The sequence below is a fragment of the Ambystoma mexicanum genome, chromosome 12 (genome assembly GCF_040938575.1).
Source record: "Ambystoma mexicanum isolate Mex_15411 chromosome 12, UKY_AmexF1_1, whole genome shotgun sequence".
In the NCBI taxonomy this organism is placed as follows: Eukaryota; Metazoa; Chordata; class Amphibia; order Caudata; family Ambystomatidae; genus Ambystoma; species Ambystoma mexicanum.
The window spans coordinates 1,061,194,348-1,061,206,390 of record NC_090936.1 but is presented as its reverse complement, the minus strand read 5'-3'; the positions used below and the strand labels follow the sequence as shown (position 1 = coordinate 1,061,206,390).

The 12,043-nt window shown below is 43.3% G+C and overlaps 1 protein-coding gene across 4 annotated transcripts in view; it reads left to right on the top strand.

Moving 5' to 3' along the window:
* TMEM209 (transmembrane protein 209) overlaps window positions 1-12,043 on the top strand; it is an 834,036-nt gene that overhangs the window by 309,012 nt on the left and 512,981 nt on the right. For all 4 annotated transcript variants that reach the window (XM_069629610.1, XM_069629607.1, XM_069629609.1 and 1 more), the window contains 2 exons: window positions 1,261-1,462; window positions 4,725-4,900. In XM_069629610.1, coding sequence (XP_069485711.1) covers window positions 1,261-1,462; window positions 4,725-4,900 — 378 coding nt within the window. The remainder of the gene's footprint in view (window positions 1-1,260; window positions 1,463-4,724; window positions 4,901-12,043) is intronic.

The following is a 12,043-nucleotide window of genomic DNA, read 5'->3' as shown; positions in this document are numbered from 1 at the left end:
TGAGTAATGTATCCTATATAGATGTATATATCAAGGAAGTTCTGGTGGGTTTGGGGGAAAATGTTTACCTGCAATGTGAAAGTAGGAAAGTTCATTTGAGCCAAGTGACACGTTCCACAGCGCCACCTAGTAGCCATCGCTGGAACGTCTATTGAGACAGTGTTCTAGATTTCAGACGCTTCTTTGGATGGCTTAAAATGCAAAACTACATGCATTTTCTTTACTTTGCCAGAATGCTTCATCTTAATTTGATCTTTAATTCTTTTTTGTATGTTCATATATCAGTTGTGATGCACTACAGTACAAAGGTACATATATCGTTCTCGGGGAGAGGGAATGTCCTATTTTTCAATGCGTCTACAAGGCTTTTTTTCATAAGTTTGTTTTTCACATTACCAGTACGAGAGATCGAGATCTGTGGATGTCAGAAAGGGAAACATATTTTTTTAAATCTTTTTCACAACCTTTTAACCAGTGTACGGGCTCTGAACAAATCTGGCAAGATTGATCAGAATCTGTTACTTGTCAAATTTGATAATCTGTCCACAGGTCCAAATGTATAGGGAAAACTTTTTTGTATGTTCCTTTTACGTTCCATTTAACCTTACCTATACTGCTTCTGCTGTGGCAGTATAATCTCTTATCTACTGCTCTGTCTTTGGAGCTCAATCTTTCTTTTTTTGGCTCTTCCCATCTTTTTTCGGTTTCACTAGCTGGTCATCTAGCTGTCTTTCTTTGGGTCTTATTTCTGTCTGCATGTATTTGGGGTTGTGCTCGCTTTCTTTGACCCATCTGTCTGTTGGGCCTCGACCGTTTTTTTTGAACATCACACATTGCCAACCTTCATATCTTAACCCATATCACTATCTTGCAACCCTCACTTCAAATAGATGGTATTTAACATCATGAGTACACCATAGTTGAGTATTCAGCTTCTCAGTTCTCGCTTCTACCCTGTGGAACTCCCTACTACCCTGTATCCAAGAAGAACCCTCATAACCTCTTTTTCTGAAAAAAGTAAAAACTGCTCGGTTTAACAAATATGCCTGATTCGTAGACCATGGAAATGTACTGTTGGAAACCTGTAATTACCTCCTTACTGTAACTGGCACACTATACTGTACTGCTTGAAACGAATATTGTATATTTACCTGTAAAGTACAATTTTTTTCTAGTGCCGTGTTCTGGGCGCTATCAACAAATACAATAAATTGAGTATGGTTAATATGCGGTCTAATTATGTTTTCTTCCCACTGATAGAATACAAGCTACAGTCCACCATCTGGCTCATTGCCTTATCCAAGCAGTATTGGTCCAGTGGACAGTGGTTTGAGATCTCGATACCGCTCCTGCCCTACCACCTTTACCTCACCTACTGGTAAAGAGGACTACATGTCTGACCTGAAGTCATTGGACTGTTTCCTTCGCTGTGAAGAGGAGAAGTTGCATCGTGCTCACTTAGGTGAGTATAATATTTTTTTTTACTGAAGTTGAGACGATTGTATGAGTTGAGGTAGTGGCAGCTTACCACGGTGTCCGAGACTTTGCATGGGTGTGTCAGTACAGACCATTAAATTATCAATGGTACAAGCTCAGAGGTGAGCCATTTCTCCAGCATTGCAGCTCTCATAATTACATATGCTTTGAATGTTCAAAGTTCCCAGCTTGGTATCTTTGATTAAGTATAATCACAGATTTTCCCCTTAAAACCTTCAGATTATTTCACAGCCTTTTCTCTGAGGAGCAGCCTGAGTGCTGCTGCTTTTTTCTCATATTCTAGTTTAACTTTAAGACTTCGGTTTCTCATAAGGAGTTTGTGTGCTTCTTTCGTGATGGGATCTGGCAATTTGTTTGCTATGTTTAGGTTTGAGGGTGTTCTTAGCTATTTTATAGGCTTTTCAGAATGTTATAAAGTTTATGAACTGCAATAAGTACAATCAGACAAACCATTAATAAAATTATCCATGCCCGCATTTGCTGCTTTTAACCTACCATTATGCATTTCCCTATTCTTCACTGCCAGATTACTCGAGAGCCGAAAGATCTAAGAATTCAGTGACCACCTCCATAAGTGATTTGATTTATTGTTGCGAATAGCAACAAATTCACTGTTGTAGCCGTATAATGGAGCTAGACAGAGTTTGGACCCAACCTTACCAATACAAGTTAGATAATAGACAAGATTGGTATTAGAACACCAAGGTTAAAATTCTAAAACAGAAGTCTGCAAAGTGATCTTTACAGACAGTTATCGTGAGAAAAATGTCATATTTTCATTCATTCCAATAAAACGTATTGAAGCTTGGATTTCATTTGGTTGAAAAAAAACAATTGGGTGGAAATGACTTTGCTAATAAGAAAATAAATTCCTGGTCGGCCATGTAAATTAAAGTGCCTGTAAAATAAAAGGAGTGTATTTTACTTTTAGTTCAAAGGAAATTAAACCATTCCTACCAGGATGAATTTTCCAAAAGATATTTCTTTTTTTCTTTTTTTTTTTTTTCTTTCAATAATAGATGCATAGAAAAGAGAAGACTCTCTGTGCTCAGCCCAGAAACAATTGACTGGAATGGTTTATTGTAATGCGTAGTGCAATTTTTTAAAAATAATGTGGGGTTAAATCCTGCTTTAATTGCTCATATCATCCCAATTACATGTACCAAAGTAGAGACTATAACCGAATAATCATAGAATAAAAACTTTGTACATTGAAAATAAGGAAAAGGTCCTGCCTAATCAACTGGGTATAACTAATCATTGAAATATGATCATTAAAGAGGCATTCTCCTTACTGCATATCCTGATTTCAGTGTTTTAATCTTTAATAAGATCTTTGCTGCTTCTGTCATCTATCACACCATTTAGAATGGCTGTGTTGTCAGCTGGTTCTTTCATGAAAGACTTATTACTGCAGAAATACCTGCATTGGACGAAGAAGTTCAGTAGACCCCCTAAATTATTACATTTCTAAGTTCACTGATGTTGCAAAGTTTCACAGTTGATAATTGTGTACATTATCCAATATTTATACTGCACTCGTCACCAACATAGCGGTCTTGTCCGAAAGGTGGCATATTGTGACCCTGCCAGGGTGTCGCCAGACTAGTCTGTGGGAAGGAAGGGGAAGTTTGGGGAGGTGATTGAATTGTCAGAAAACAAAACTTACTACAGGAGTATTTCAATATGGGCTTGCAGCCCAGTGATAAAGGTACCAGAAAGGGGTACCTGATGTGGGACATGTGGGTCATGTGGGACATGTGGTGCAGGGAAAGGGGATTTAAAAAAAAATAATCTATTCATATTGAAAGCCTTAGGTTGTCTTGATTTGGTTCCAGATTAGTGAAAATGCAAATGTGTGTTACCCAGGAGGGTGATTGCTCCAGCACTGTATCCAGTTCTTTGTCCTACAGTGTGTGCATCCACCATCCTATGAGCGCCTGGAGACCGTCCCAGTTGGTGTTAACGGTGTGAGGTATAAGCCAACATAACCATGATAAAATAAGTGCGGTAGGAGCAAAAGTATCGATGCCATGGTTGCTGCGAAATGAAATCTGAGTAAAATGCTGCAAACCAGCCCCTATGTTTTATTCAGGGTTGCTGGGAGATAGTTTCCAAATGCCAGAATCCTAATGCAAAAATGCTTGTGTACTATATCAGAAGAGATTGGAGTGTCTCAGTCAAATACTACTGTCTCTCAGATAGGGCACACATTTTGCAAGGGAAATTGCCAAAAGGAAGGTTAGAATGAACACAGGGATGGGACTGGATGTGAGAGTATTAATGTGTCCCAGTCATTCAACCCAATCACATGATGGTTTGGTAATTGCAATCCAGTATCGCTCTCTGGCTTTTAATTTGTACAGATCTCCTTTCTGACTAGATAATTTGACTCTCTATTCTAATCCTTTTCAGTCTGGTTTATTGTGGTTATGATCTTTGAATGCTCTTAGGTGCTGCCAATGTAATGTTTCTTGCAGAGGATCACCATTAGCTTTTAAGTCAACCAGATTGTTGATGACGTCCATTTTGGTCTGAGATAATTTAAAACAAGGATATTAAAATCTGTAATGTTGTGTGTATTTTCGAATTTCCGAATGTCCTGTAAGAAATGCAAATTCTTGCTTAACATTTTATACAGTTTTTAATGTCCTGAAAGGTGTGTGATGAAGCATAGTGCTAGTCTTTTTCACTGGACCTACTTTGAAGTGTCTGAAGATCACTTCAGTCTGCATTTTCCCTTTGAGGATTCATTTAGGATTTTCTGGGAGTAACTCTGGATTTCAAACTTTTGTGATCATTGCTTTTTTTTCTTCAAACCAATGTAAAGATTTGCATATTCTCTTGGCTTTCAAAAATTCTGCCATGTGTATATTTGCAGTGGTTGCTAGCCTGTGGCCACGTTTAGTATGAAGTGTTTCATTTGCTTCCGTTGGTTTCCTGTATGTCTGTATCTCAAACTCTTCCCCGCAAACCATCACAGATTATAAGGTTATAGTCTACATATCATAGCCATTTGATGGCTTGTTTCATATTTTGTTTGATTTTGTTCCATGCATGACCGGTTTCATACTGCGATATAAAAGATTTGACTGGGACAGTGGTCATTTCTATTTCTATGCCGAACCCCTCCCCAACAAATTAAAATATTTTATCTTGCCATTGTTAGACAGTTCACCTTTGTCGTTGGGACATTGCCTCCTAAAGCTTTGCATGTTGTTTTGCAGGAAGTCCAGATTCCAACTCTCCTTCCAGCAGCCCAACGTTCTGGAACTATAGCCGCTCTGTAGGGGATTACGCCCAGTCTTTGAGGAAGTTTCAGTACCAACTCGCTTGCCGTTCCCAGGCACCGTCTGCAAGCAAGGATGAAGCTGATCTGGGCTCTAAACAGGCTGCTGAAGAGGTAGATGATATTTTCCAATTCCGATGAAAGCAAATGCAGCTTCTAGATCGAATAACCTTGCATGCGATTGCTTCCGTTTAATTCCATGTCTTGTTTTGAACCTGGCAACCAGGAAATTGAAACTCTATTATTACTTTGAACAACCGAATTGTGTGCTGCAGTGTAGAGCGCATGTATGTCTCTCTTTTGGTGTCTTGTTTCAGTTCATTTTGCAAAATGTCTACTTTATCTTTTTTTTTCCCACTAACTGTGTTAAGGTGCAACAATAGAAATCGCAACAATCGATTAGTGGATTTGAATACATTTAGCAGAAAGTATATCGGGTCCCTCCCATCATCCCACCTGCCCCCTGCTATCTCTCCAAACCCTCCACTCTCCGTTTGCCTCCCTAGAGTCGTGGTGAAGTTTATTATGAACACTTGTTTGTCTGTGCTGGATAGTTTTGGTCGAAATCATGCACAGTGACCAGACCTCTGAGAACCTATGGCTTTGGTTCTCCATGGAAGCTATAGCTTCACTACCAGCATGTCCGTTCTCATAATCCTTTACAGTTTGGAAATGCATCCCTGAGACATCCTATCCCCAATGGAAAGCTATGGGGCGTTGGGGGGGGGGGGGGGGGGGGGTTTGCAGCTCTGCCTGTTTAACCTTGGGGTGGATAATCCAGTGCCTTATTTGAGAGTATCTGAACCTTTCGTTCTCCTCGATTGAAAATTTCTCCTACTTTATTTTTTGTACAAGTATGCACACACATGTTTATTGCTTTGCGGTTTAGCAAGTCTGAGGTATGAAACGTTACTGCAGAAACCAAATGTATATTCAATCATTTCTCTGTCTGTAGCTCCGGAGGGAGTGAGGATTGGCACTTGCAAAACACCTTGAATACAGTGAATCAAATGGGTTTTGCAGAATTGAGTTTGCTGGAGCCAGAAGATGTCCTTTCAAAATAGCTTTCAGAGGAAAAGCTCCAAATATTACATGAAGGCTCCCTTCCCTTTTGTCGCATGTTTTCATTGCAAACTGCCTCGAACACTTTACAAACCAAAGCAAGTTATCAGTCTGAAAATATGAATTCTGCTTGCTATTTTTTTTATTTATTTTTTTTAGTTTATTCAGGGAACACCTGAATTTTATCAAAATTTCCAACGAGCTAGGTAACTCCGATTCTAGGTGCTGCCCAAACATTCGTCTCTATCCTCAGGTGTCTTGAAAGTGGACAGACACAAACCCTCTTCACGCTAATCCGTTCAATTTGTCTCCATTCACCTGGGTTGCTGATGAGTCAATGTCTGGTTGATCAGGCGGAATGCGAGTTCAATTAAGTTAACCATGGCCACCATCCATTTTGTGGTTTCTCCTGAAATTCTGCTTGCTATTCCAAATACCTACATATGTGACTAGCTTTGAAAGTGCATTTACAAGGAATTTTCTGCATTGCTTTCTCTGCATTACACTTTTTCAATGTGCCGAGGTTTCTTTATCTGAATGGTAGGGCTTTAGCCCTAAAAATAAGGCCTTTACTGGGCTCAGTTTTAAGTCATAGGCGGAAACTATCAAAATGTTACGTGGCCGAAACGCAAGACTTTGAATAATGTGCTCCATGGATGCAAGCTTATTTTTGTGTGGCTTCAGGACGAAAAATTGTGAACCCAAACCTATCAACAAAATACATCTAGTATTTTCTTGAAAGAATTGCAACATTGGTTCATGCAAAAAAGGCGAGACCATTCATTTTCACTTGATTACACAATGTTTATACAGTCCTTTTTCACTAGGTGTAAACAATAATTTTTTATACTTACTAATGTGACCAAATGTAAGGAATCCCGATTTTTATACGTGTGCCTAAACGCACTAGGTCTATGCTTGCCTGCTTGAATAACTGTAAATGCACCATGCTTAACATTGTACTGTAAATACAATCCCAGGACTGGCTGTCATGTGAGAACCTTCCTATCTCTCTTCAAGCTCGTAATCTAGGCGTTCTCTTTGACTCCTCTCTCCTTCTCCCAACACATCTCCCTCACTTCTCGCACCTGTCGCTTTCACCTCTTCAACATTCGCAAAATCTGTCCCTCTCTCACTTTCCATGCTACCAAACTCTTAAATCTCCTCCCTCATCTTCTCCAGCCTCTTCTACTGCTCTTCCTTACTCTTTGGACTTCATACTTCTCACCTTTCCCCTCTTAAATCCATCTACCACTCTGCTGTTCGCACCCTGTCTGCTCACCTCCCGTGACTCCATCTCTACCTCTCTCTCCCACCTTGTCTGGTTTCCTTTTCACTCCCAACTTAAATTTCAATTTCTCTGCCTTGTCTTCAAATCTCTCCATGGTCTTGCCCCCCCCCCTTATCTCTCCTCCCTTCTCTCCTTCTACTCCCCCTCCCGTTCCCTTCTGTCCGCTGACCATTTCCTTCTCACTGCACCCTCACCCCCCTGAGCCCCCCTCCCGTTTTCGCTCCTTCCAACTCCTAGCACCTCTACACTGGAACTCCCTTCCTCTTGCTATCCGTTCTTCCCCCACCTTCACTTCATTCCGCACTTCCCTTAAATCTCTCCTTCTCCATTCTCCTCCTTGAAACCTCTTCCCCCTTCTGCTTCCCCCCTCACTCTTTCCCCCCCGACTTTCTCCTCTCCCCTCTCCTACCTTCCCTCCTCCACCCTCCCCTTCCCCCCTCCTACTCTTCTCCTCTACTCCCCTTATCCTGCCCCATCTCCCTTTCCCTCCCTATCCCCTTCAGTTAATTGCTCTTCTCATTGTTTTGCTGTTTGATTCATATTGTAATTGCTTCATCTGTTATATCGTTTATGTTCTATGTATGATGTTGTTCGATGTACAGCGCTTTGGCATAAGGCGCTTTGGCGTAAATCAATAAATACAAATGGTTTCTTTAGAGTACAGAGATGTGAGTCAGTGCTTGAGTTTTCTGGTTGACCGTCTCCATGGGGGATGCCTGACATGGAAGGTTGCCCTCAACCGCACAGCTGTATAGGCCTCATGGCTTTGGGTAAAAGTAAGCAGCTAGTCTCATGGATTTACCATGGCAGAGTACATCTGCTTGTGTGCCTAAAATGGTCACTTTGCTTTGTGTATTCGAGGCTGAATTAAACTTTTTAAAAACATTTTTTACCCATTTGTTCCACATATTTTTATTTCCTGGATCCTACATCAACACTAGAGAACATGATATATTTTTGATTTTTAGCTTCCAACTATTCTGTAGATTGTGGGTAAGCACTGAGATTTGGGAATGTTAAAGCTGGTTGAAGCCTTTGCTCCTGTTTGAGGTTTTCTGGCCAGGGTAAGTGTTCCCATATATGTACTAGTGGATGGAAAGGAGAAATTCAGCATTTTCTAAATCTAGACGGCAGACTGTGGATGATTGTGCCATAAGTGTTAGAGAATTGTAACATTTGGTTTCCAGGGAAAACTATAAATGTTCTTTATCCTGGTACCCCTTTTACCTTATTCTTGTAATGACTGCCCATGGGAATAGGATTTAGAGCCAAAGTTGCACAACAGTTTGAATGCCTACCGACACGTTGTACTTTTCTTTTTTTTTTTTTTTTTTTAAACTCTTTATTGGTTTTGGCAATTAACAGTAGAACATAAACAAACCACCTCATATACTGCATATGTTGTATACATCCGTAGTTCTACCCATAATACCCCCTTCCCAGTTTCCTCCCCCCCCAAGACCACGGTCCACTTTCCTTCCTTGATCAAGCCAGTTTAGTGGCCAGGACTGTCCGAGCCGACCAAGGAGTCCTCTGCTATTTTCGGGGGAAGCAACGGCACTGTCAGCGCCACCCAGCGGTGCAACTCTTCGCTGGAGTCTAGCCTCTGTTCGTGTATGGCGGATTCCCATGCTCCGGTCTCGGCAGTTATCCACTTCTTGAGATCTGCCCACCATTGCGCTTCGCTTGGGCCACTGGGGTTCTTCCATCCCATAGCTATGCACCTTTTGGCTGTGATATAATCCAAGTCTCTGAGTCTATTTAGGGGCTTGTTCTTATGGTTGCGCTTGTATCTGCCCAGTATGCAGGCAGCTGGGCTGTGGACTTCCAGTTCGATTGTCTGCATTCGCCATCCTTTGTTGTATCTGTGCCCAGAAACTGCGAATAGCTGGGCAGCTCCAAAACATGTCATTCCAGCCTTTGGCTCATTGCATTTGGGGCATAGCTGGATTGCAGCGCGATTGAAATTTGATATGACTTTGGGTGTTAGGTAAGCTCTGTTGATGATGTAAAATTGGATTAGTTGTAGGCGGGCGTTTCTAGATATTTTTTTATGATAATGGGATACCATCTCCCATTCTCCATCTTCAAATTCCAGGCTCAGTTCCCTTTCCCGTTTTGTCCTACTTTTGAGCTCCTTATTAGTTGTGCCCAGCAATAGTGCCTCGTAGAGTCGCGAAGTTTCATGGCCTCCTTCGGCTGTGTTCAACATTGTCTCTATGATCTCATTGCCGGTGTATAGGTTAGCAACTGTGGGCCATCTGCTCCTCAAAGCTTGTGTTACTGCTCCATGAAGCAAGAATTGACCCGCTGGTAGCGCCCCGGCTTCACTGAGGTATGAAAACGTCAGTATCTCCTGATCTTGGACCAGGTCTCCTAAGATGGCTACACCCCAGGGTTCCCACCTGGCGCGCGTTTCAGTTCGGCCCCATGGGTGGTGGGCCATGACGGCTGCTATGGGGATTTGTGGGGAATATGGGTCCTCGGACCCAACTGCTTTGCAGGCCCTCTTCCAGAGCTGGGTGCCCAACTTGGCTAGGTATGGGATATGTGTCAGGGCTCCCTCCTTGATCCATAATAGGCCTTTGAGTAGAAGGATGGGTAAAGCTGGTTGGAGGAGTCTTGTGTCCGTTGTGATCTCGTCCGCCATCCAGTGCATCACGTGTCTTAGTTGGCTTGCGAGGTAGTACAGCTCGAAGTTGGGAACTTTCATTCCTCCCCTCTCATAGGGTCTTTGGAGTATGTTCAGAGCCACTCTATATCTGCCGCCCTGCCAGAGGAACCCTCTACATATTTTATTAATGTCTCTGAAGAAGGAGGGGGGGGGATGTTAAAGGGGACATTGGTGAAGTTGTGTAATAGACGGGGGAGTGCTACCATTTTGAGAAGGCCAGCTCTTCCGGCCACCAAAAGCGGAAGCTTCCCCCAGAACGCCATGGATTTCACCAAATTATCTTTGGCTCTGACCGTGTTAAGGATGTGTTCTGTGTGAGGGTTACGGTGTATTGTGATTCCGAGGTATTTGAAGGAGGTCTCCTGCCACTTAAAGTCCAAGTGGGGCAGGGATCCAAGGTCTTCCCTGTATGGTGCAGCTAGCGGGTATAGACAGGACTTGTCTTTGTTCATTTGGATTCCTGTATGTTGGTAGAATCCATCCAGGGTTTCTAAGATGAAGGGCAGAAGATGCGTAAATGGGTTGCGTAAATATAAATATAAAAGGGTATCGTCGGCGTACATGGATACCAGGTGGGACACCATCGATTTCTATGCCCCCATCCCCGTATTCCTGTCTGAGATATGCGGCCACGGGTTTGGTGGCAATAATATATAGCATCGGGGACAGAGGGCACCCCTGGCGGGTTCCTCTCTGGAGGGACCATTTTTCTGAATAAGTTTTGTTGGTTTGCACTCTGGCGGCTGGGGTGGTGTAAACTAATTTCGTCCATTTCAGGAAGGCTGGTCCTATCCCCATCTTGACCACTCCCACCGCACCGAGTCGAATGCCTTGGTGGCGTCGAGTGATGCCACCGCATATTTCTGTGGCCTCCGTTCTGTACTGTAAATGACGTGGTGTAACCTACGCAGGTTCTCGGTCATTGAACGCCCAGGTACATAGCCCGTTTGGTCTTGGTGAATTAAGTGTGGGATCACACTGCGTAGTCTGTTTGCTAGCAGGGAGGTCAGGATCTTGCTGTCAACGTTTAGTAGGGAGAGAGGCCTGTAGGAGCCGCAGTCTGTTCCATCTTTCCCAGGCTTGAGGAGTGGGATGATTGTAGCTTCTCTCATGGAGTCGGGGAGAATGCTCCGCTCATAAGCTTTGTTAAACACCTGAGCAAGCAATGGGGCCAAGGTCTCTTCGTAAGCCTTATAGTACTCCCCAGGGAGACCATCGGTGCCCGGTGCTTTGCCGGATGGAAGGGATCTGATGGTTACCTTTACTTCGTCAGGGGTGATGGGCTCGTCTAGTTTGTCGGCCATCTGAGCATCTAGTGTAGGCATTTCAATCATGTCTAGGATGTCTTCGGTTTCGGTTGTGAGCGGGGTGAGTATAAGTTGCGATAGAACTCTGAGAATACTAAATTGATACCTGATTGGGTGTGTGCAACAGTGCCATCTGGCTTGAGAATTCGACAGATGGGCGTACGGGGGGTCTCCCTTTTATCCAGCCAGGCTAGAAGTTTACCGGGTTTGTCACCCAGGGCATGGGTTCTCTCGATGTGAGTTTCCCCAGAGATTCCCATTGTGCTAGGCAAGTTTGTTTTAGGTTAGTTATTTTATGTAGGAGTTCTGGGGTTAGGTCATCCCTGCCTTCCAGTTCCTCCAGCTCCTTCTCGGAGCGTTCCAAAGTGGATGTGATGGCCTTATGGGCTCCACCTATGGACGCCATCATTTCCCCCCTCATGACCACCTTGTATGCCTCCCAGGCTGTGCCTATGTATTCGACGGTGTTTAAATTCCTTTCCCTATAATCTACAGTGCTATCATGTATGTGTTCCAGAAAGGCCGTATTGTGTAGGGCTTCGGCTCTAAGCCTCCAGGTAGGAACTGGAGGCCTGGCCGGGAATACTGCCCAGGTGATCAGCAATGGGGAGTGATCAGACAGCACTCTGGGCAGGTATTGGGCATCTCTGAACATGGATTGCTGCTCTTGACTCGCGAAAATATAGTCCAGTCCAGTGGCTCGTATTAGCATTATCCTCCCAGCTGTGATAGGTTTAGCGATTGCATGGAAGGGTTCCCATGATTCAGTGTACATGAATATCGCCGTCAAGAAGAGCGGCTCAGCGCGGGTATCGTCTTTTTTTCGTCGATGTCTGGTATATGTTCTCTGTCCATCCAGTACTGGGCCTCAGCCGGGGTGTCAAAGAGGTGGACTTTGTTGTTGCGTATGACTTTCAATCTGG